The sequence below is a fragment of the Sturnira hondurensis genome, unplaced genomic scaffold (genome assembly GCF_014824575.4).
Source record: "Sturnira hondurensis isolate 20B ecotype Veracruz unplaced genomic scaffold, ASM1482457v3 Scaffold0007406, whole genome shotgun sequence".
Classification (NCBI taxonomy): Eukaryota; Metazoa; Chordata; class Mammalia; order Chiroptera; family Phyllostomidae; genus Sturnira; species Sturnira hondurensis.
In genome coordinates this window covers 824,283-846,287 of record NW_028080037.1, presented here as the reverse complement: position 1 = coordinate 846,287, position 22,005 = coordinate 824,283, and the positions used below count along the sequence as shown (strand labels likewise).

The 22,005-nt window shown below is 63.8% G+C and overlaps 1 protein-coding gene across 2 annotated transcripts in view; it reads left to right on the top strand.

The window, feature by feature from the left end:
• The window catches only part of ADGRD1 (adhesion G protein-coupled receptor D1), a 61,533-nt gene extending 40,120 nt beyond the window's left edge, over window positions 1-21,413 (top strand). For both annotated transcript variants that reach the window (XM_037051860.1, XM_037051859.1), the window contains 10 exons: window positions 3,748-3,851; window positions 5,011-5,122; window positions 5,750-5,903; window positions 8,034-8,100; window positions 8,228-8,294; window positions 14,688-14,779; window positions 16,376-16,502; window positions 16,751-16,792; window positions 17,729-17,821; window positions 19,006-21,413. In XM_037051860.1, the coding sequence (XP_036907755.1) occupies window positions 3,748-3,851; window positions 5,011-5,122; window positions 5,750-5,903; window positions 8,034-8,100; window positions 8,228-8,294; window positions 14,688-14,779; window positions 16,376-16,502; window positions 16,751-16,792; window positions 17,729-17,821; window positions 19,006-19,101 (954 nt within the window). In that variant the 3' untranslated portion in view covers window positions 19,102-21,413. The remainder of the gene's footprint in view (window positions 1-3,747; window positions 3,852-5,010; window positions 5,123-5,749; window positions 5,904-8,033; window positions 8,101-8,227; window positions 8,295-14,687; window positions 14,780-16,375; window positions 16,503-16,750; window positions 16,793-17,728; window positions 17,822-19,005) is intronic.
• The last annotated feature ends 592 nt before the right edge of the window (window positions 21,414-22,005 follow it).

Genomic DNA, 22,005 nt, shown 5'->3' with positions numbered 1-22,005 from the left:
CCCGTATGTACATGGGTGTTTACATGGAGGCCTCTGAGCATCCTGCCAGAGACCAGAGATGCTGGGCAGCAGGCCAGGCCCTGGGCCTCCTGAGGCCTGACTTCCAGCTGGGGTCAGCGAGCCCCTCCAGTGGGGAGGGACTTCCGGTGACCTAAGGAGGCCCTTGGATCTGCCCCGGAGCCTCAGGCTGAGGAGAGTGGGGACCCCTCGTGCTGGGTCTGAGGGTTTCCCGGTGGCACCTGCCAGGACCCAGGGGCTGGAGATGCGCTGCTCAGGTCTAAGGCAAACCGCACTGGTGAGGGAAGAAAGAGCCCCAGAGCCCAGTGCGGCCCCAAAGAAAACTGATGTCCGTGGTGGGGACAGCGGAGCAGAGGGTGGAGGGCTCAGCCCAGGACCTTTGTCCCACGTCCACGGAGAGCCAGGCCCTGTGGACGAGTTCTGTCCCGCCCCAAGCCTGAGCTTCTGTGGAGAGCCGGGTATGTGGCCCTGGCCGGTGGCTCAGTTGGTCAGAGTGTCATCGCGTAACCGGAGGCTGTGGGTTGCATCCCTGGTCCAGGCTCATACGTCTGGGCACGTACGAGGGGCGACCAGTCGATGTTTCTCTCCCCTTTCTCCTCTCTAAAAGCCATGAAAAGAAATGTCCTTGGGTGAGGATAAAAGAAAGCTTGTTTTTAGAGAGTGGGGCGGGCAGGCTGCTTTGAAATCCCAACCCGGCCAGAGCTGAGACCTGCACATTCACAGTGTCCTTCGGGCCGTGAGCCTCCGGAGTTTCGGAAGGGCGATTCTCAGATCAGGCCGTGGGGGCGTGTGCCCCTGGTCCACCCAGTGCCCTTGGTGGTACGCCGTAGTTCGGGCACACGTGACCCCCAGGCACCCCCCGTGGCAGCATTGTCTTTAAGGGTTACGTCTGGGGAGCCGCTACTCCCACATGAGTGAGGGGCTGCCATCCTCCCGGCACAGACGAGAGTTGGGGGACTTCTCCGTGGTCACTGGAGGCTGAGCCTGGCACTGAGCCCCCCAGGCTGCTTAGGTGCATGGGCTTCATCGGCCATGTGCGTGGTGGGCGGGGCGGGGCGGAGGCGGAGGGAGGGAGGGACGCCCCTCCACCCCGGGAGGTAAAAAAACCCAGCCAGACCCTTTATGGCTGCTAATCTGTCACCACTCCGCAGAGGTGACCAGATTTAGACTGTCTGTGGGTGTCTCTGCAGAAGCAAATCCCGTCTACTCACTGCCAGGAAAGGTTGCTTCGAAAATGGTTTAAAATTAAACACGCTAAACACAAATCTTCTCATGAAAGATTTTTAAAAAATGAAGACAGCTATCCCTGTCGACAGCGGATCTGTGCAGCGTTTGGAGGTCTGATGCTGACACCCGGGCAGCTGTGCTCCACGCCCTGAACCCGCATCTTCCTGAGCTCTGCCCCAGCCAGGGGACAGGCGGGGTCCGGGTGGGCGACCAGGACAGACAGAACCTGGGGCAGAGCCTGTCACACACTGCCACCCCCGGGAGAGCCCACGTCACGGAACAGAGGGAGTCAGTTCTGAAGATAACGTTACCTTCAGGGTGGAGAGTGCAGGAGGGGGCACCCCCTTGTCGGGGGGGAAAGGCCCGGTAACAGAGACGTTGGGACCACGGTGAAGCGTTGCGCGAATTCCGATCCATCGATGCCGCACCTCTGTGCTAACCAGGATGATTAATCAGGAGACAACACGCACTCATTGAGGAATGAACTGTAGTCATGCCAACTGACTGGGAGAGATTTCCAAGGCTTCATTATGTGAAAGGGCCAGTGGGGTGGGGGCGGGGGGAGGAATGATGAGAGTTGGCCATGGGGAGGGTGGTGGGGGCTGGCCCCTGAGTGGGCAGGGGTCCCAAAGGCCACACAGTGTGGCTGCTCTTTTCCAGGTGGCTGGCCCCCTCAGCATGGCCAGGCCCTGCAGCCCCCTCTCCTGCCCCCGGCTCCTCTGGTGGGCTCACGACGGCCGTCCTGGTAGCAGGAACCTTTTGCCAAGACAAGGAAAGCCCACTGGGACCCAGGCACAGAGCAGGGAGCCTGGGGGCAGGGCCCGGCAGCCGGGAAGGGGTTGCTCAGCCGTGGTTGGGGGCAACCTTGGCCAGTGGCTGTGTTTCACCCACACAGGCTTAAAAAAATAGCTGTTGGGCTATTTCAAGACTCAGATCTAAGATTTTGGATTTCTGGGTTTTTTAAAATTTAACTGGAGTTGAGGGCTTCCACGTCTGCCCAGGCAGCCACTGCCCCCTGCTGGCAGGGCCCTGTCCCTGCCTGCAGCCCCCTCGGCCCTTCTCGCCCTCCTGCTGAGTGAGGGTGGTGTGTTCTTTGCCTTCTCTCCTGGGGAGGAAACGGGTCCCTGAGAGGGACTTCTGTTAGAACAGCGGAGGAGAAAGACGCTTCTCTGCGGAGGGATGGGCCCCTCGTCTCTATCTGCACGGCCCAGCTGGCCTCCGGGAGCACGTGCAATGCCTGCTGGTGTCACCGAGGCCGGTGGGCTCGGGCCCAGAGGCCCCGCGTCCTGGGGCCAACCCGGCTCTTCCGTGTATTTCTAGACCCAGCCGGGGGCGGGGGGGGGGCAGCGGGAGAGAAAGGCCACCATTGGGGTGAGCACACTTCCGAGGCCACCCACTACGTGCCATGTCCACTTGGACCCCTCCCTGGTCACAGGGCCCAGCCGCCAGCCCATCGTCTCCTCGTGCAGCCCAGCACCATGGCCCTGGAGCCACGTTTGGGTTGGGGGCAGAAGGTGGTGAGCAGCACACAGGGGCCAGGTCTCCCCCAGGGCCCCCCCCCCGAGTGTGTGGGTCACTTGCTCAAGCAACTCCCAAGGAGCACCCACTGCGCGCAGCTCTGCTTTCTGACCTGGGGCACTGCCTCTGCGCCCACAGACACTCGGGGTTCCTCCCCGACTCTGCACAGGCTTTGCACAGTGCCTGCTCGGAGCCTGGGCTTCCTGTCTGTGATGCAGGTGGACCCCCTCCTCCTGGGGCGGGGCTCAGACACTCCCAGCCCGTGCAGCGCCCCGTCTGCATCCCTGCAGCTTCGCCCTCCCCTCAGAACCTTCCCTGGACCAGACTCCCGGCTCTGTGAAAAGCGGGGGTTTCTGCCCCTCCCTGTGGCTCTGCACCCCCAATGCGTCCACCAACGTGATCTGTTCCGGGAGGACGGAGCGTTAGCAAAGTCCGCCCCACACTCACACACAGCTCACCTGCGTCCCCGCACGGCCGTGGACATGTCACATGCGTGCCGTCACCGGCTCCTCACGCCGCCAACCGGGTCCCGTGTCCAGGTCCTCAGCTAGGACGGACGGGGCCACCTGGGACCGAGCCCGTGGCTTCTGGGTCCAGCTCTTCAGCAAGCCCAGCGCCTCCTGCTGGCTGTGGACCCTGCAGTGCAGACAAGGGGGCAGGGGCGCGGAGGGGCAGCAGGCCCAGGAGCTCCTGCTGGGGCAGGGGCAGGCAGCAGCAGGGTAGAGGCTGGGTGGGTGGGGGAACACGAGGCCTTCTGGGGCTGTCGGGAGCATTTGAAACGTACAAAACCCAGCGCTGACCCCCAAGGCCAGGACCGCTCCTGGTGGCAACAACAGGACCTTTCGGAGGAGAAGCAGGACTGAGGGGTCGTCGCACACTCACAGCGGGACAGTGGTTGCCTCCCGCCAGGCCGCAGCCACAGGGACCCCAGGGCCTGACCCTGTGCCCGGCAGCACTGACCCCTGTGCTCCGCTTCCCCCACAGCTCACGCGCGGACACCAGATGGCGCTCTCGTCCATCAGTTACATCGGCTGCTCCCTGTCCGTCCTCTGCCTGGCGGTCACGCTGGTCACCTTCGCCATGCTCTCGTGAGTCACGTCCTGCTCACCCGTGACCCATGTCCCGGGAGGTCCGGGGGCTTTGTGTAACGTGAACGCTCCCCTCCCCCTTCGATCTCGTGAGCTGGCGAGTGCCCAGACCCGGAATGTCACAGCCGGGTGGCGGCTCTGGGTCGCTGCTCGTGTTGAGACCTGGAGTGCGGGGAGGGGGCTACGGGGTTGCTGGGGAGAGAGGGGAAACCTGGGGCCTGTGGGGTTGGAGGGCACTGGCTTCGGCTGAGCTGGAACTTCTGGGACAGGCCCACAGATGACTGGCCAGGTGAGAGCCAGGACCGACACCCCCACCTCCACCCCCAGCAAAGACAAAACTGGCCACAACTCATGGGGCAGAAAGATGAAATGGGGGGTGTGTTTTGAGGTGGACCTTGAAGCCCCAGACCCCAGGCCTGCTGCCCATCGCTCACACCAGGTGTCACCCCCACCCCCCAGGGCTGCGTGTGGGGTTTCCCCTGGAGTCCTGCACACCCTCCCTGCCTGGCACCTTGGAGGTTCTGTGGCTCCGGGGTTCAGATTGGTCAGTGAGGAGTTTTGAACCAGGCATGGGTACAGGGGACACGCGAGGAGGCCCCAGGGGATCTGAGCCAGGCGGGGGCACGAGCCTGGGCCTGGAGGGACTCCCCAATGTGCTTAGCATACTCAGGCTTGGGTCTCTGGTTCGTCAGCTATTTGCTCAGCATAGCCCACCCCCTGGGCGTGGTCAGCTCTGGGGATACAGCCGTGCCCAGGACAGATACGCAGGGCCCAGTGATGAGCAGGGTGGGGAGGCACAGACACGGGGTTCCCAGCCGTCAGTGCCAGCTGGGGACAACCTTGGGGCAAGGATGTGATGCTCCCTCATGGGCAGGGATGTCTGAGCCACAGGCTTGGCCCTGGGGTGGGAGGTGGCCTCAGAGGAGTGGCCGGTGTGGAGGCCAGGGTCTGGAGCAGGCTGGGTGCCGGGAACCAGAAGGGGCTGCCTCTGGGCAGGCTCCGGCAGGGCGGGGCTGTGCCAGCCGAGGGAGCCCCCGGGGCCCAAGTTCAGGAGCGGCAGCACCTGGCCCGGCTACCCAGAGGCCTCTCTGGGGCCCCGAGGGGACTGTGAGGAGCAGCCTGGCCCCCGGGGCTCACCGTGCCCTCTGCCCTCACTCAGCTCGGTCAGCACCATCCGCAACCAGCGCTACCACATCCACGCCAACCTGTCCTTCGCCGTCCTGGTGGCCCAGGTCCTGCTGCTCATCAGCTTCCACTGCCAGCCAGGCACAGTGAGTGGCCCTCTCTCACCCCTCTGATGTCACAGGGGGCGGCGCCTTCTGCCGGCCCCCTCCTTCCACTCAGAATTCAGGCATAGAGACAGCGAACAACATGCGGGCCGGTGTCTGTGCTCAGCACCCGGGTGGCCAGCTGACACCTTCCGGTGGACAGACAGCAGCTCCAGGCTCCGGAGCCAGCTCGTCACGGGGCTGCTTCCTCCGTCCCCGAGCCCCTGCCCTTCCCACAGGCCTCCCCTCCAGGGCAGGGTGGCTTCCAAAGCTCCAGGCTCCTATCCTGGTCAGGAAGCAGGAGGGACACCTTGCTCGCCTCCACCCACCGTGGACCAGTGGGTCGTGTGCCTCCCCTGAACCAGTCCTGTTAGAGGAGGGGGTATTTATGCTGATTGTCCGGGCCTGGTTCCCACACCCTCCTGAACCAAGCCCTGTGCCTGGGAGGGAGCAGGTGCAGTGATCACACGCCCATCCACATGAGCCTGGAAACGGCAGCCAGGACAGGATGCCCGGGAAGCCCAGCGGGCAGGGGGACCTGGAAGCTGCTCGGGGAGTGGCTGCTGGGAGGCGGGGCGACGGGAGGCGCCCAGAGCGAGCCCACCCTGTGCCTCTTGGCTCTGCCCCCAGGTGCCGTGCAGGGTGCTGGCCGTGCTCCTGCACTACTTCTTCCTCGGCGCCTTCGCCTGGATGCTGGTGGAGGGCTTGCACCTCTACAGCATGGTGGTCAAGGTCTTCGGCTCGGAGGGCAGCAAGCACCGCTACTACTACGGGATGGGATGGGGTAGGTGCAGCGGGGCGAGGCGGGCGGGCTTTTCTCCTCACTCGGTCCTTCTTTGCAGCCGGAGGAAGCAAGACGAGGGGAACCGTGTCGCCCAAACAAGCACACATGCCAACATCCCTCGCTTGCTTTAAAAGCTTAATGTTACTGGCTTTAACTATTTCCTTGATTTTTTTATTACCCAGCTTGTTTATTTCTGCCACGGTCTTCGTTATTTCTTTCCTTCCTCTTGCCTGTGGTCCCGTGAGCTCTTCTTTCCCCAGCGTGTGAGAGGGTGGAGTCGCTGGCCCGAGACCCACCCTCTGTCTGTGACACGGGCGTGTGCAGCTGTAGACCTCCTACGAGTTCACCTGCACCGTGGGTTTGGCACGGGGGAGGGTCATTTTCATTCCTCTGAACGTGTTTTCTAACTTGCTCTCGGATTCCCCTTCTGACTCATTGATTGTGGCGTGTAATTCCCACGAGCGAGTGCCCCTGAGCTGGGGAGGGAAAGAGGCTGGAATTGAGGTGTCGCAGGGACTCAGGAAAGGGGGCGGGACAGCATGCACCCAGTGTCCTGGCAGAGAACAGGCAGCCATGGTCGGGGGTTCCTGGTGGTGGCACCACTGGGCCCCGGGCAGCGGCCAGTGCCCCCAGGGTCCTTCATCTGCACAGGTGCCCTGTGTTCTTCCCGCCCCAAGAGAGGCCCTCAGGCTGGAACGTCCCCGGTGTGGCCTCCTCAACCTGGGGACTCTGGGGTGTCCAGGCAGGAGCCACAGCCAGAGGCATTTGACACCAGAGGAAGCCCTGCCTTCACATAGGCCGAGCTCACACGTAGAAGCCGCCAACGTGACAAAGGTCCTCCGTGACAGAGGTCTCCCTCCCGGCCCCGGCCGGCACCCCTCTGCCCCGAAGCCTCCGGCCCCCTTGTGGGCGCAGGGGCCTTCTTGTCCTGAAGCTGCAGCAGGCACTGAAGCAGTTGGGACATCAGGACAGAGTGTTTCAGGGACAGGACGGTTCTCCAGAAACGTCTCCTAAGGAGCTGATTTAAAACCGACACAGTACCCTCCTCAGCCAGTTTCCTTAGTCAGGAACCTGCCATCAACCGTGGTCCAAAAATATCAAGTGGAAAATTCCAGAAATGAACAACTCACACGTTTTCAATCACGCTCCACTCCAGGTTGTGGGCCGGGATCCCACGCCGCCCCCAGGCCAGCCTCTCCTCGCTGTGGCCACTCCCCACCCTGAGTCACCGAGCAGCATCTTGGTTCTCAGGTGGACCCACGTCTCGGGGTCAAGGTGCCTCTGTCCAGGAAGCCCTTCGTTCATTCGCTTTGATCGGTGCAGCCGCTGCGCCGTGATGCCATTGCCGTTCATCTCTCACGGTGCCCAGTTCATACGTGAACTTCGTCGGAGGCGTGTCTGTGTGGGGAAAATGAGTGCATACAGGGGTCAGCACTGACCGTGGTTTCAGGCGTCCTCCGGGGGTCTTAGGATGTTGCCCCCACGGATGAAGGGGGACGACAGTGCTCAGAAGGGCTGGTGTGTGGCCAGGACAGGCGTCCCCTCTCTTTCCTCCGGAGCAGAGGTGTCCCGGGAGCCGTGCACACTCAGCCCCAGGGGGGCGCAAAGAGCTGCTGAGTTTTCAGTACTTTCTCCCTTCCCCACCCTTTTACTCCAGGAATAACCAAGATGCAACTTCCTCGCCCCAGCTGCTCCGATGGAACATGCTCTTGAGAGGGTCCGCAGGTGGCACAGGGGACAGGACCGTTTGCTGTGCCCCCCCTCGCCCACACCGTTCACGGCAGCAGGGAGGGGGAGCATAGGGCGACCAGACGGGGTCATTTGGTGACTCGGGCCCAGGGCCCCGCCAGCTGCCGAAAGTGGGCCGTTTGCTGAAACGGAATTGGATTCATGACAGACCTGCCTCAGAGTCCACATCTGTGACTGCGTGTGTGCCTGTCCCTGTGCACACGTGGGCACACGTGTGTGCTGCCTCTTCACTCAGACTGCAGGTGCCCTGAGGACTGGCCGCTGTGTCCCTGCTCAGCGTGTGGCTGTGTGTGTGTGTGTCGGGTGAGACGTGCACAGTGGAGCTAACGAGCGAGGCCGGTGGGCGCACGCTGACGCGAGTCCTGCTCTCACCCCACCCAGGTCTCCCTCTTCTGATCTGTGCCATCTCGGTGTCCTGCGCCTTGGACAGTTACGGGACCAGCAACAAGTAAGAGTGGCTTGCGGGTGGCAGGGCGGTGCCCGGGCTGGCCTCGTGCCGTCCTGGCTGCTCCCCTGTGTGGAGGTGCCGGGGCAGGAGCTGGCTGTCGGGGTGACGGTCCCGTTTCCCTCCACAGCTGCTGGCTGTCCCTGCAGAGTGGTGCCATCTGGGCCTTCGTAGCCCCTGCCCTGGTCGTCATCGTGGTAGGTCCCCGGCCCCGGGGGCTCGGGGCTGGGGTGGGGGGGCTGCGGGACCTGGGGAGCCCTGGGGCTCCACCAGGGGGGGCCTGGTCCCTGAGACGGCTCCCACCCTGTGAGTGTTGCTCCTGTCCCCTCGTGGGGGTGTGGCCCGGACTCTCACTTCCCCAAACGACAGGCAGGGAGATGGGGCACGTTTTTGGGTGTCCAGGCGTAGGCACAGGTGTGAGTGGAAGCCACGCAGGCCCACGGGCTCCGGCCCCCCGTGGTTCTCACCACACTCTGTTGTGGTCAGGGAGCTGTGGGTCCGGGGCCACGTCGGGGAGGGTCGGCAAAGGCCTCCGAACCATGAACAATAGAGGGAACTCCTGTGGCTCCAGAGACGGGAGACCCCGCTCAGGGTCGAACAGAAAAGGGTCTGCAAGTCCATGGTCAGGGGCACTTGCCAGCCCTGGGGGGGTGGGACTCAGACAAGCCCCCGCCTGTGTCTCGGTCTCCCCACCTCGTGCATGGTTTCCTGCAAGCTGGCTCCTTTCTCCAGCGGGTTGTTCCTGTGCTGGTGACAAACCCCGGGTCACACGAAATTCTGGTGACAGTTCTGTGGGGAGAAAGGCCTTTGTTGTTCTCTCAGTGGGGCCGGGACCCCAGAGCACATGCGCCTTGCCCCCCAGGCCAGGACACGGCCTCTCAGCTGCTGCCTCCGAGAGCTGTGGGTTCCCCCCTCAGGTGAGGGACAGATGCCAACAGGTGTAGGAGGGGACACCTCCCAGTCACACGGCACCTTCAGAGGGGCCCCTCATCCAGGCCACACTGACTGCTGTCCTCCACACCTGTCCCCTGCCAGGTGACGTGCTCTGGAATGTCCAAAGACAGCGGGTCATTTCCTTGGTGACCTGTGGTCCTGCCAGGCTCCTGGGTCCTCCGTAGCCACAGTGTCATTCCTAGAAAACAGGGCCAGAGGGCCGGCGGTGCTCCTGGCTCTGGGGCCTGTGTGGGCCTATCGCACGCTCTGTGGGGTCCCAGTTGGGCCCTGATGGGGGGCGACAGGGAGACAAGGCTGTGTGGACAGGGACCATCGTCCCCCCATGCTGACCACGCCTGCCCTTTTGTGCCTGGATGAAGCTGGAGGTCTGGCCTGTGGAGGCGCCAGCAGGTGATCGGGAGGCAGGGTGGTGCGGTCAGGTTCACCCGGGTCCCTGGCCCGGGGCTGCGGGTGCAGGGGCCGTGCTGTCCCCACAGACCCGGCCGCGGGGCTCCCTCTGGCCTTGGCCCTTCCTACCTGACGGGCGTCCCTGTCAAGCCGCCTTCCTGGCCTGTCTGTCTTTGCACCTGCCAGTCCCAGGCAGTGCCTGGATGTTCTCTGTCCTTGTCACCAACAGTCAGAATTGCATCCTCGTGCCACCTCCGTGAGTGAGGGGACCACACCCCACTCTGTAAAGGAAAGTCCTTCCAGGAAGGACGGGAGACAGGGACCGGCCCGTCGCCTGGGAGTGCCCGTCCTCTGTGTCAGCAGAGAGCTGAGACAGTGTCCTTCAGTTAATCCTGCTCAGCTGGGAGGCAGCACGTTGCCGTGGTGATGCGTTATTGAGCTTTCAAATCCAGGGCTGTCCCCTGTCCCCAGGGCTGCCCAAGGGAAGTTCATCTGTAGTCACTTTGTCACCAGCCTTTTCAGGATCACAGGGCTCCCTCCCTCTGCTCTCTGGGGTCTGGCAGAGTCTCTGCCCCAGGCATCAATCTCCTGCAGTAATTCCGTGCCTGGACATTCAGGAGGGAGATTTATAGAAAAATAATGATGAGTTTCAAGGGGAACTGTGTCTGTAAGTCCCGCACCCCTGGTCCTCCCCCCAAACCTCTGTCCCCACTCACCCTGTCTGTCCCATCTGCAGGCCCCAGGGCAGGTCAGCCCCTCCCAGGGCTTTCCACTGATCTGAGTTTCCCTCCGATGTCGGGCAGCGACAGCGCGGGTCTGGGGGCCGCCTGCCCAGGTCCCGCCCCACCCACCTCAGTGTGCGGTCCCGCCCCAGGAGCCCAGCGTGGCGAGTCCTCTAAGCTGGAGCCCTGCTGGCATTCCTGCGGGGGCGTGACCCCCAGACCCCTGCCCAGCCTAGTCCCCAAGGTCAGGCTCCCAGGCAGTTTTTAACCGGGAGGCAACTTGAGGTCCGCATTGCTCTCCGGGAAATTGGACGTCAGGGGGCAATGGGGAGGGCAGAGTGGGCTGCGAAGGGGTTCGGTGGTCTCGTTGTCCAGTGGAACAGCCAGCTAAGTGTGGCCTGAGCTGGCCCGCTGCCCACTTTCATGAGTGGGGTTTTCCTGGCTCACAGCCCATGTTTAGGATTGGCCGTGGCTGCTCTTACGCTGTAGGACAGACTGGCCTGCGAAGCCAGAGATGTTCACCGCCTCGGCCTTGACAGGAGGGTGTGTGGACCCCAGGTCTGAGGGGTGCAGTGGGGGGTCCTGAGACCCACACCACTCCCACTTTGTCAGGCCTCGCTGCGGGGGGCAGGGAGCACCCCCTTCCCTCAGAGGGCCTTTGGCCGTACCACTGGAGTCCGGCCCCTGTTTCCACAGGGTCCCCCACTCACTTTCCAGGAGACGCAGCAAGACTCAGAGTAGCAGCCGCATCGGGCCCGTGCTGGTCTGGGGCATGTGCGCGTTCACTGCCGGCACTTTCTAGGGGAGCGCGTGTGCCCCAAGTGTGGGTGCTGTGGGTCCTGCTGAGGTTCGTCCCGAAGGGTCACTGGGGGGCCTGCTGGGCCTGAAGCTGGAGCCCCTTCTGGTAACAACCTGCCCTGCCACCTCCGCCAAACACACACCGGCCAAGTGTCCCTTCAGGACCTGCTCTCCCCAGTCACGGAAGGGTACGCGTCATTCCCTGGGGGACTTCGGTCCGGCCAAAGGCATCCATGCCCCGGGACCGGCAGGCGTTACAGAAGCCTCGCAGTCTGGGCCCCTGAGAGCAGGGAGCCTGTGGGTGGCCTTCCTCATACCTGCGCAGAAGTCAGGGTGTCTGTGTTCCTATACAGTTGTGTGGATACAGAGTTACAGGTCAAAGGTACGGATACAGTTCCAGACCCACAGACACAGATGCAGTTGCATAGATTTGGAGACAGATGTAGATAGTTACATAGGCACAGATACAGTTATGTAGAAGCACCGTTGCAGACCCAGGTGCATGTACAGGCGTGGACACAGGTAGTTACAGTCGCAGATGAAGAGACAGCGATGGATATGGAAGTGCACACGTGGCACAGCTGTAGGAACAGGTGTGTCTGCGCCCTGCGGGGCTCTCTGTAGGTGTGCGTGTGTGCACCCATCGCTCTTGCACTGCGAAATACTGCTGCACACCTAGGTGATTCTTCACAAGTAAACACCATGTAGCCTTGGGTCTGGCCAAGACACAGCGTGCTCTGGACCCCAGTCATTCCCTCCTCCCACCCGAGGTCCCCAGGATCTTGAGTGCGTACCCCCCGGCTTCTTGTTTGACTGAAACGCAGCTGGAATAATGTCCCCCGCAAGCAGACATTCCTCGGCATGGGTCATAAATAGCCAACTGGCTGACCTCACGTGGAGATGCCCCGCTAGTGAAATAACCAGATTCACGTGCCGTGTGCCCCGCCCCTGGGCCTCCGCTGACTTGTGGCACAAAGCAAGATGGGGGCCGTGCAGCGAGGGGTCAGGCCTGCTCCCGTGTGTTTCCGTGAAATCCCAGATTGGTCTTCGCGCAGGCGCCGGCTCCCTCTGAGTCCCGCCCTGACGAGGGATCGGGGGTTAGCTGTGCGCCTCCCCATGCTGCAGCGGACGTGATCATCCTGCTAACGAGGGAAGCGTGTGTGCAAATGAAGTCAGGCCAGCGCAGGCTGAGAGGGAGGGGCCGGTAAACAGACCCACCGGCAGGGCCTTGCAGAGACAGGATGACGATGAAGAGCACTAACAGCTGATGACGCCTGACCGTCACCCAGACCCTTCCGTCTGGGCCGTAGGGAGGCCAGCATGTGACACAGGACCTGGAGTCTAGTCACTCGCTTGGAGCATTGTTATGCTTGTAAAATGCTTGGCCACAGTTCGATCACCCATTCAGTGACCCCACCACACAGCTGCTGTGTGCGTGGGGCTCTGCACTGGGAGCCCGGGATGGCACACGCTTCTTGTCACCCAGCAGCAGGGGGGGGGCGGGGGGGTGAGCCCGCCGGGCTCCCTGGGGTGTTCGAGCGCCTCCCCAGGGGCTCCCAGGCGCCCCTCTCCCTGCTCCCAGACTCCGCGCTGTCCTTGTGCCCTTCCCTGAGTCTCTGGGACACTTCGAATTTCAGCCTGTCTTCCTCCTGAGCCCAAGGATGCTGCTGTGACTTTCACGGGGAAAAGGGTTTATGTAATTTCCCTTTTAATTTATAATGGCTCAGAGCAGAAATTTAGTCAGGTCACTGGGTTTGAATTCTAACACACGTGGGCAGACATTTGGAAGAAAAAGCATTTTAACACACATGAGCAGCCTCTGTCCACGTCCTCTCTCTCGGCTCCTGCTTTCCCGCTGCCCACGAGCAGGCCGGCCCTGGCGCCTAGCCCCGTGTGGCTGAGGGGCTTCGTGAGGACCGGTGGGGGGTACATCTGCCCATACCCCACCCTGAGTGGGCGGCCACACAGTTCCCGCTCTGCGGCCTGTTGGTGGGTGTCCAGGTGGCTCCCCATCTGTTGCTACAGGCCAGGCCTGGGCGCCTGCGGGCGCCTGAGGATCTGGGAATCTTGCAGAGGGGAGGAGGCGGGGCTGGCGGGGCGGCAGTGTGCTCTCCCAGAATGCACAGCAGCCGTGGGTGGACGGTGCCTGTAGAAACCAAGCTGTCCAGCACTTGAGAACTTACTCAGAGAGATAGAAGCCAAGGACGTTTATTCGAGAGAAAAATGGCCGGATCTTGGTGACAGTGGCAGGGTCCGTGGCACTGTGACCTGCCCACCATGCATGTGACGGAGGCAGAGCCCGTCCAGGCAGACACACGATGGCCGCCCAGTTCAGACACAAGCCGTTCTCAGACGCTCGCGCCGTTGTCTGCAGTCACAGACTCAAGCTCTGTCTGCGACTGCCGCTCCCACCCTTGAAGCGTGACAGGGCCTCGGGGACCCCCGTCTCCCCTGATCTGGCTGAGCGTGGCTCTCCTGTGGCCGGAACCCAGCTGGCAGCGAGGGGGTACAGGTGCAATGGGGTCAGACACCCGCACCCCAACATTGGGCACCTCCTGCAACCCCTTCACGGGACAGGTGAGCCCTGGGGACCAGTGAGGTGCAGTGAGCTGTGCGGGGCGCCACCCCACCAAGGCCAGGAGCCAGACTGAAAGACCCGCCCCTGGTGTTCACCTGCCCATGCGGCAGGGCACATGGGGCCAGGCAGGAACCCGCGCTGGACCCCAGGGTCCCGCCTCCCCAGCAACAGCACGGAGGGCATCTCAAAGGCTCCTGCTGACCTGGGAGCTGGGAGCTGGTTGGGGGACGGGCCCGGTAGGGAGGAGCTGGCTGGGCCCCAAGATGAGGCCACCCCAGGGCAGGTGCCTGGAGAGTGCAGGCCCCCATGGGAGGCCTTGGGAGGCAGGTGCCTGTGCAGCAGAGGGGGGTGTGCCCAGGGTGCCGGCCTGAGCAGGGGGAGCCCCTGCCTGCAGGTCCCTCCAGAGCCTGGGTTGCCAGGTTGTGTGCCAGGGCAGGTGGGGGGCAGACCACCGATCTCCTGTGTCACCGCCTGCAGCCAGCCCACGAGGTCACACCTAGGGTCCTGGCCTCGCTGACCCTGTCGGTGGCCTCAGAGCTTTTCCACATGAGGGAGAGATTGCCAACCACCGCCCAGCCTGAATCGGTCTGGACCTTGCGGCAAAGGGGAACCGGGGGACTGTCAGCCCTTTTGTCACCCGCTCACCCAGCCTCTCAGGACCCCGGAGAGCTGCCCACGGAAGGGGACAGGTTGTTCTAGACCCCTCCGCACCCCCCGCAGGCCCCACAGGGGGCCTTCCAGCAGGTGTCCCACAGGAAGCGGGCCTGGGGCAGCAGGTGACAGGCCCTGTGCCCCGTGGCTCACACCCCTGTGGGACTGGGTCGGGCCCCAGGGGCCAGGACGTGCGCCGGGGCCCTCTCAGTGGTCAGCGAGCATGGCAGTCATTGCTTTCTGTCACCGAGTGGGGAGACTGAGGTTTGGGGCGTGTGTCCACTCCCCAGGGTGATGCAGCGAGCCCGTGCGCAGGGCTGTGGGAGCCCCAGGTTGTCACGTCGAGGCACAGACACGAAACCCAGGGGGCAGGGGCTCAGGGATGTGGGTGGCACCTCTCCTGAGTGACACCTCCTGGCTGGGGCGGCGGCAGCGGCCAGGGGAGGCCCGTGCTCCGGCGGCAGCCGCAGCCCTGCCCCTCCCCCCTTGTCGGCCTGCAGGTCAACATCGGCATCCTCGTCGCGGTGACCAGGGTCATTTCGCAGATCAGTGCTGACAAGTTCAAGGTCCGCGGCGACCCTAGTGCCTTCAAGTAAGTGGACCCTGGGTGGCCACGGGGGCCCTGCCCACAGAGGGCAGCTCAGGTGGCAGGAGAACGGGCCACCACCTCTGTCCTCGCTGTGTCCCCAGGGGAGCGCGGGGCCAGTGTCCTCGCCTGGCTCCTTATTTAGTCCCTGTGACCAGGACCAGCCCCTTCCACAGCCTCCATGCCCCATCACGGGAGAGGGGTCTTCTGGGTGTCCCCCTGGGGACTGCCTCCCACGTGGGAAGAGGCAGCGGGTATGGACTCATGCGGAGGAACCCAGAGCCCACGTGCCCAGGGCAGTGCCACCTCCACTCATGTTGTCTGCTGGGACCGCATGACATATGTGACCCTGAATGCCTTGCTTCCCTTGCCTGGGGGGGGGGGGTGGTGACAGCAGACACCTCATGGGGCTGCCCCGCAGAGGGACATCCTTGGAGAGCGGCCCCTGGTGTGCCGCTCTGGGCTGGGCCATTGGAGAAGGGGCAGGTGCTGGGGAGGGACCCCCGTGTTCTGTGGTCAGGGTTCCCTGGCCCCGGTCAGGTGACAGAAAGCCCAGCCCAAACTGGCTAAAGAAAAGGGGAACTTATCCCTGATGCCAGGAAGCCCGGGATGCAAGAGGAAGACGACATAGGGACCAGATGACTTCACCTGGACCCAGGGCCCCCATGCCCCTCAGCTCTGTGACCTCGGGTCCGCTTCCTGCTCAGAGGCAGCCCGCCTCCTGGCGACAAAGTGGCTGCTGCAGGAGTCAGGCCCAGGGGAAAGTGCCCCTCATTCCCTGAGTCCCTGGACTCAGTCACACCAGCCACCTGGGCTCCGGGTGCAGTCCACCCCCGCCCACCAGACCGCAGGCCAGGAGTGGGGCGGCTCCTCCTGGGGGGCTCGGCAGCCGCTGTAGGAAGCAGAGCGTGGACACGGGGCGGCTGGTGCTGCGGGCGTTACTTCAGCCGCAGTAAATCATTTCCAACCTGCAGGGAAAACAGTGATGTGTCAACCGCAAATCGATGAGGCAATTACTCTGTAATGAATCCCATACCGTGTGGATTAAAGTGACAGGTGGCTCCAGCCTCCTGGGCTTTTCAGCCTCTGGACACCTGGGAAGGCTGTGCCCTGTGGCCAAACAGAGGCCCCTGGGGCGGGGGTCACATCCCCTGCTCATCTATGACAAGAACCCGAACGGCACTGCCCTGGGAGACTGGCCGGTCCCCAGCCCTGCCCCCAGCTTGGTGGTGGTCGGGCCAGGAGGGGCCTATCCCTCCCTCCTGCCAACCTCGGTCCCCCGGTCCCACCCCTTGGCTAGCGCCCACTCCTGTCTGAGCCGTGCCCATGGGCGTCCCAGACAGCCACATGCTTGCCCCTCACTGGCCCCTGCACCCCGGGCACGTCTCCGGGTGCAGGTGGGGGCCCCATGCTTGGAGGGCCTTCCTCGCCTCCACAGAACGGCCATGGGTGGCACTTGTCACTGCGCCCTTCTGTCCCACACATAGCAGCTCGGGACGCCGTCCTCCCGGGGAGCGTGCAGCTGCGTCCCCAGGCTTGCGCAGCCTTTGCCTGTCCATCCGCACGTCCGCTCTCTCAGCATCACCGCCACCTCTCCTGCAGGCTGACAGCGAAGGCCGTGGCCGTGCTGCTGCCCATCCTGGGCACCTCGTGGGTCTTCGGCGTGCTGGCCGTCAACCACCAGGCGGTGGCCTTCCAGTACGTGTTCGCCATACTCAACTCCCTGCAGGTAGGCGCCGGGGGACCCGCAGACGGGGGAGCTGGCAGTCCGCACTGCACTCGGACGTGCGGGGAGCTGGCTGTCCAGGGCGGGAGCAGGGCCCTCCCTCTGTGCTGGGCACACACCTGCGAGCCGGCAGCTCTGGGGCGTCCCTGAGCCAACCACAGGCCAGGCCAGAGCTGCCTGTTCGGAGCCTCGGGGGCACATTCCTGGCGGAACTCAGGTGGTCCTAATGCTGCCCCTCCCCTCCTCCTCAGGGCTTCTTCATCTTCCTCTTCCACTGTCTCCTGAACTCCGAGGTACGTCTGTCTGGGAGTGGCTTTTCTTCTCTGGACCGGCACAGGCAGAGGCAGAGCTGAGCGGCCAGGCTGGTGTGGGGCGAGGCCGGACGGTGCCGGCCCCACCTGGCTCTTTCTGTTGCTGAGCAGCCTGGAAGCCTCCTCTGTCACTGACTGTCCTGCAGGGACCGAGGGCTGTGGGAGGGGGAGGAAAGAGGAGACTTGGGACCTTAGGAGGGAGGGCGAGGTGTCCACGTCCCCCCAAGCAGGCAGAGCCTCCAGAAACTGTCCTGGGTGCAGGGAGGAGGCCTCCCCATTGGGAGGACCAGCGGTTGGCCAGGGGACACGCAGTCCTCCTCCTTGGTGCCATCTGGGGCATGGCACCTGCTCTGGCCACCCTGAAACAGTGGGCTTGGCGTGGTGTTCCTCAGCCTCTACTCCATGGTCATGGGGAGATGTCTCCGGGGTGGCATGTGGGGACAGGGCAGAAGCAACCCCCTCCCCAACTGCCTTTTCAGTGGAGACAGTCAGGTGGGGAGAAGGCCCGGGGGTGGGACGGGCAGGACGTGTCACTGAGGAAGCTGGTGGCCCGTGGAAGAGGGGTCCTGGGATTGCAAAGACCAGGGAGCAGCCCAGGCCGGGCTCCCAGCGGTGACCCACGCAGGTATCTGTGTATTCGCTCCTGTTTCCACCCCCTGCCACTATGCGCCCCGTCCCCCTGTCCAGAGCCAGCCGCTTCTCTCCGCTCAGGGTCCAGCCCACAGGGGCGCAGCCTCTGCGCCTGCCAGGGAGCCAGCAACTTGGGGGGACCACAGCCTCCGCCACCTGTCCCTCCCCTGCACCTGGTCCTCGGGGTCTCGCCTCGAAATGGGCTCCCAAGGCCCCTCACAGTGCGCCCCGACTGCCACTGAGTCAGCCCCCGGGGTGGTTCTGACGCGCCGCGTTCTGCCCTCCAAGGTGAGAGCCGCCTTCAAGCACAAGACCAAGGTCTGGTCCCTCAGCAGCAGCTCCAGTCGCAGCGCCCTCCCGAAGCCCTTCGGCTCCGACGTGGTGAGTGCTGGCCGTGCCACGCTGACCCTCCCTGGGCGCCCGCCTCCCGGGCCCTCACGGACCCCTGGACAGGACAGCAGTTGGTCCTCCTGCTTCACGGAGCCGCCCGCAGCCTGGGCCTTGCCTAGGGTGGCTGGGGCTGCGCCCCCCCCCAACCCTGAGCCCCTCCTGCCCCACCCCCTACTCCATGGGCTGCAGGGTCTCGCTGGTGGCTCTTGCTCGGCCTCTCACGCCCGACCGCAGCCTGCGGGCTGCACATGGCCGGGCCAGTGCTGCGCCCACGTTGGTCCCCCGTCCCTGACCAGATCACACGGGCCTGTCTCCTGCTCCTGCCCGGTCAGTACTTCTCATACCGACTGAGGGGGTGGAAGGACGTGCAGATCGCCTAACCAGGACGCAGACTTCCAACACGCTGGTGGGGTCCCGTGGGCACGAGGGACAGCAGGCACACCGCCCCCCGCCTTCCTCCGTGGGGGGGGTCCCTGCCCTCCACCCCTCACATTGCCGGGACATTGGGTCTCCGTGCTGGAGGTTCAAACCCCCCTACCCTTCAGCTCCTGGGGTGGGGGGTGGTCACCTGTCTGTCGCCCACACCCAGGGTAGCTTGGAGCTGCTTCGTCCCCTTACCTGTCACTTAGGTGCGTGCTCAGTGTCATCTCGGGAAGTCCTCCCTGGACACACTGAATGGGGCTCCCGCCCATTTCACCACGTCCACTCAGCGATGGCTTTGCTCACTCCTTCGCCTCCTGGCCACCGTCCGCCCCCCTCCGGGTGGTTAACACCCTGGGGCCGGGACCCAGTGGGCTTGGGTCACGGCTGTGGTCCTGTAGCCAACACCAGTCTCACTGCACACGGGCGAGTGTGCAGACGGACAGAGGGAGAGGACAGGGGATGGAGGGAGGGCGGGAGAGAGCGGTGAAGGAGCGAACAAATGAATGAAAGGATGGACGGGTGGACGTGTGGGTGGACGGGCAGATGGTGCGTGAGCGAGTGAACGCACACCGGAACCGGGAAAAGATGAGGAAGGTGGGGGAAGGGCACCCTCTCCAGCTCAAGACCCTGTTTCTGGGGAGCCCGGCAGGAAGGACCCTTGTGCAGCTTCCTGTCCAAGGCCAGCTCTCCTCGCCCACTGGGGCCCAGGTGCTGGTCCAGGGTCCTCACCCCGCACCCTCTGTGGTTCGCAGATGAACGGGACCCGGCCGGGCACAGCCTCCTCCAAGCTCAGCCCCTGGGACAAGAGCAGCCACTCTGCCCACCGCGTGGACCTGTCCCCTGTGTGAGCAGAGGCCCCCGCTCAGCCCACAGCCTGGTGCACAGCCACGGGCGGACCCCCCGGCCCAGGTCCCCATGCAGGCTGAGCGGTCCCCTGTCATGCCACACAGGCCTCCCCACGTCACGGCCTGCAGTAGACCTGGGACTGAGAGCAAGCGTGGCCCCCGGGGGGGCAGCTGCACCTGCTCCAGGGTGGGGCTTGGGACCCAGAGCCGGTTCCTTCGAGGAAGGTTAAGGTCACTGTGCTCCCCGAGGGTCGGGCCGAGCAATGGGGCACCTGGGGCAGAGAATGAGGAGTGTGTGTCCCTGCCGAGGTCACCCAGCAGCAGGCTCACTGAAGCCAGGCTCCAGGCCCGGAGCCAGTCTCTGTCTTACGACGCTGCGGTGGGAGGTCTGTGCCGTGGGCCCCACCGATGCCGGGCTCGGCGCTGGGCTTTGAGGCCACTGCCACTTGGGCAGCTTCTCATCGTGTCCCTCCTGTCTGCTCATGCTTCCGACTCGGCCGGCCTTCAAATTGCCCCCTTCTAGCACCTGAGCCTTCTGTTCACAGTGGGCGGCCAGCCAGGGCCCCGGCCGGGTGTTTTCCGAGGCCTGACTCCCCCCAGGGCCCTCCCCTCATCATTCACGGACGCCTCTCCACGGTGGGTGCGCAGACTGCCGAGGACGGCACACTGCCGTCCCGTCGTGCAGAGCCTGCCACCGTCCGTCTTCAGAGCTGAGGTTCCTTCGTGGACTCAGGCCCTCGGGCCGTGGAACCGTCACAACTGCAGGTGTGGTCGGGCTCCTGCGCACACCAGGCTTTACCTCCGTGGATGTGAGCTGGTCGCCGAGAGCGCCCCGCGGTGGTCGGTAGAGCTGGCGGCGTCTGTGAAACATGCGTGCAGGAGCGTGGGCTGGCTCCGACACTGTGACCCAGCCCCTGCCCCCGCCGCACGGTGGCCCCTCACGGTGTTCAGAAGACGGCTTCCATCTTCTGGCTCCTTCCTCATGCCCCTCGCCCCGGTCACGGCGATCGGACGGTGACCGTCACCCACAGGCACGCCCACCGTGGCAGGGGTCACACGGAGCTGCAGGTCCCCTCGGGTGAACTGCCGTGTGTCCGCCCAGCGAGGTCCCAGGAGCACCGGCTGACCGGCGTGTGAGACGGTGCCACCGGCCTGGTGCTCAGCCCCGGGGGTTGGGCCAGGGGTGCCCCTGGCTGGCGCGGTGGAGGCCCCCAGGCGTGGTGGGGAGTCCCGTGTGCCAGCCCGGCTTGTCCTCCTGACTCAGGGGCAGGTCCCTGTCCTGCCGTGAGCACCCCAGAGTGAGAACACTGTATTCCTAGGATTTACACTCGGATTTTTTTTGCTGCTTCGCTCCCGGTGAAGCGAACCAAGTGGGAACTGTCTACGCGGAACTCTCGTCGGTGAACTCTGCAGCACTCGCTCCCCGCAGCTAATGCATCAAGACGCAGCAGACAAACCTTTTGCTTCTAGTGAATAAGAGTGCACTTTGTTTACGTGCTGTATATTCTGGCCTCTGCGATACTTTATCATCTCCGTGTAATTTGGCCGAAGATAAAATGGGAAGGAATCGTGTGTCGGAGCAGCGCCCAGCCCAGCCCAGCCCAGGCAGAGAATGGCGCTGCGTAGAGAAATTGTGTTGTGATTTTGATGCAGCAAAACCTTCGTGTCCGTAACACAGTGCGTGTGGTCTGGCGTCATTGCTTGCAGAGGGGTGAGCAGAACCGTGAGTCCCTCAACAAAAATTTAAAGAGAAACACGCACGGGCCGAATCCCACGCAGGATGGCACACCCCAGGCATTGACTGAGCACCCACGTTACAGCTCTGGGACCCAGAGACAGGCGACGCCCCTCACCTGCTCTCACCGGAGCCACTTGGTGGCAGTTGGGGGGACACCGCCAGTGGCACAAAGGAAGGACAGGAGGCGGTGTGCACGGGGACAACGCCTCTGCCCAGTGGTGGATCGCTCAGTCGCACGCCCCGCCCAGCCCCCCGCCTGCCTACTCCCGAGTCCTCACCCACGTGGTCCGACGTCACCCGTGGTGCCACCACCTGCCTTTCCACGGAACCTTTCTCCGCACCCTATGCGTTGCCCATGGTGCTCGGTGTGGCACGTGCCCCCGGGGTGTGCATGCCATTCTGCGGGAGCCTGTCTCACGACGTGGTGGTTCCCGCTGCACACGGGGCGTGTGTAACAGAGTGTGTGTCATACTGACACACGTGGCTGTATGTGCCTTAATCAATGCCATACCTATCTGTACAGACCGATCAATCGATAGACACTGATTTTTTAATGTCTTTTTGCTTGTGGCTTGTTTCTTCCTCTATTTCGCAGATTAAAATGTTGAAATTGGATTTCTGCCTCAGAAAGGGTAGATAATTCCGAGTCACAACACATTTTGCTGAGACGGTTGTTGCGTCCGTTCCCACGGCAGTGACGGCTCACGGCCCTCCTCCTTCGTCAGAGTTTTACGGGCACCAACCGTGTTGTCGGTGTTTTTGTCACCGGTTTAGGCCTGAGACCACCATGACCTGCATTTCCGCGAACTCCCTACTCTCCCCGGACCGCGGTGTCTTTCCAGGAAACCTGGACCCTGGCGTGACGCCCGGCGGACCCTGTGGGGACAGTGCAGGGACCTGGTCACGGCCAGCCCCGCTGTCCCCTGAAGGGTGGGCAGGGCCCCACAGCAGGCTAGGTGCCGACTGCCATTTGCCTGGGGCTGGCGGACAGGGAGGGGTGTGGGGCCGGTCCCGGGGTCCTCCCTGGCCCCCCACGAGCACCCGCAGCCTCCTGGGGCTGCACGGTGAGCAGGACGGGGGCCGGACCCCCAAGGCCTGTCGTCAGCTCGCTGCTCCGATGTCCCTTCGGGCGAAAAGCTGTGTCTGTCACTTCAGCCGCAGGCAGCTCC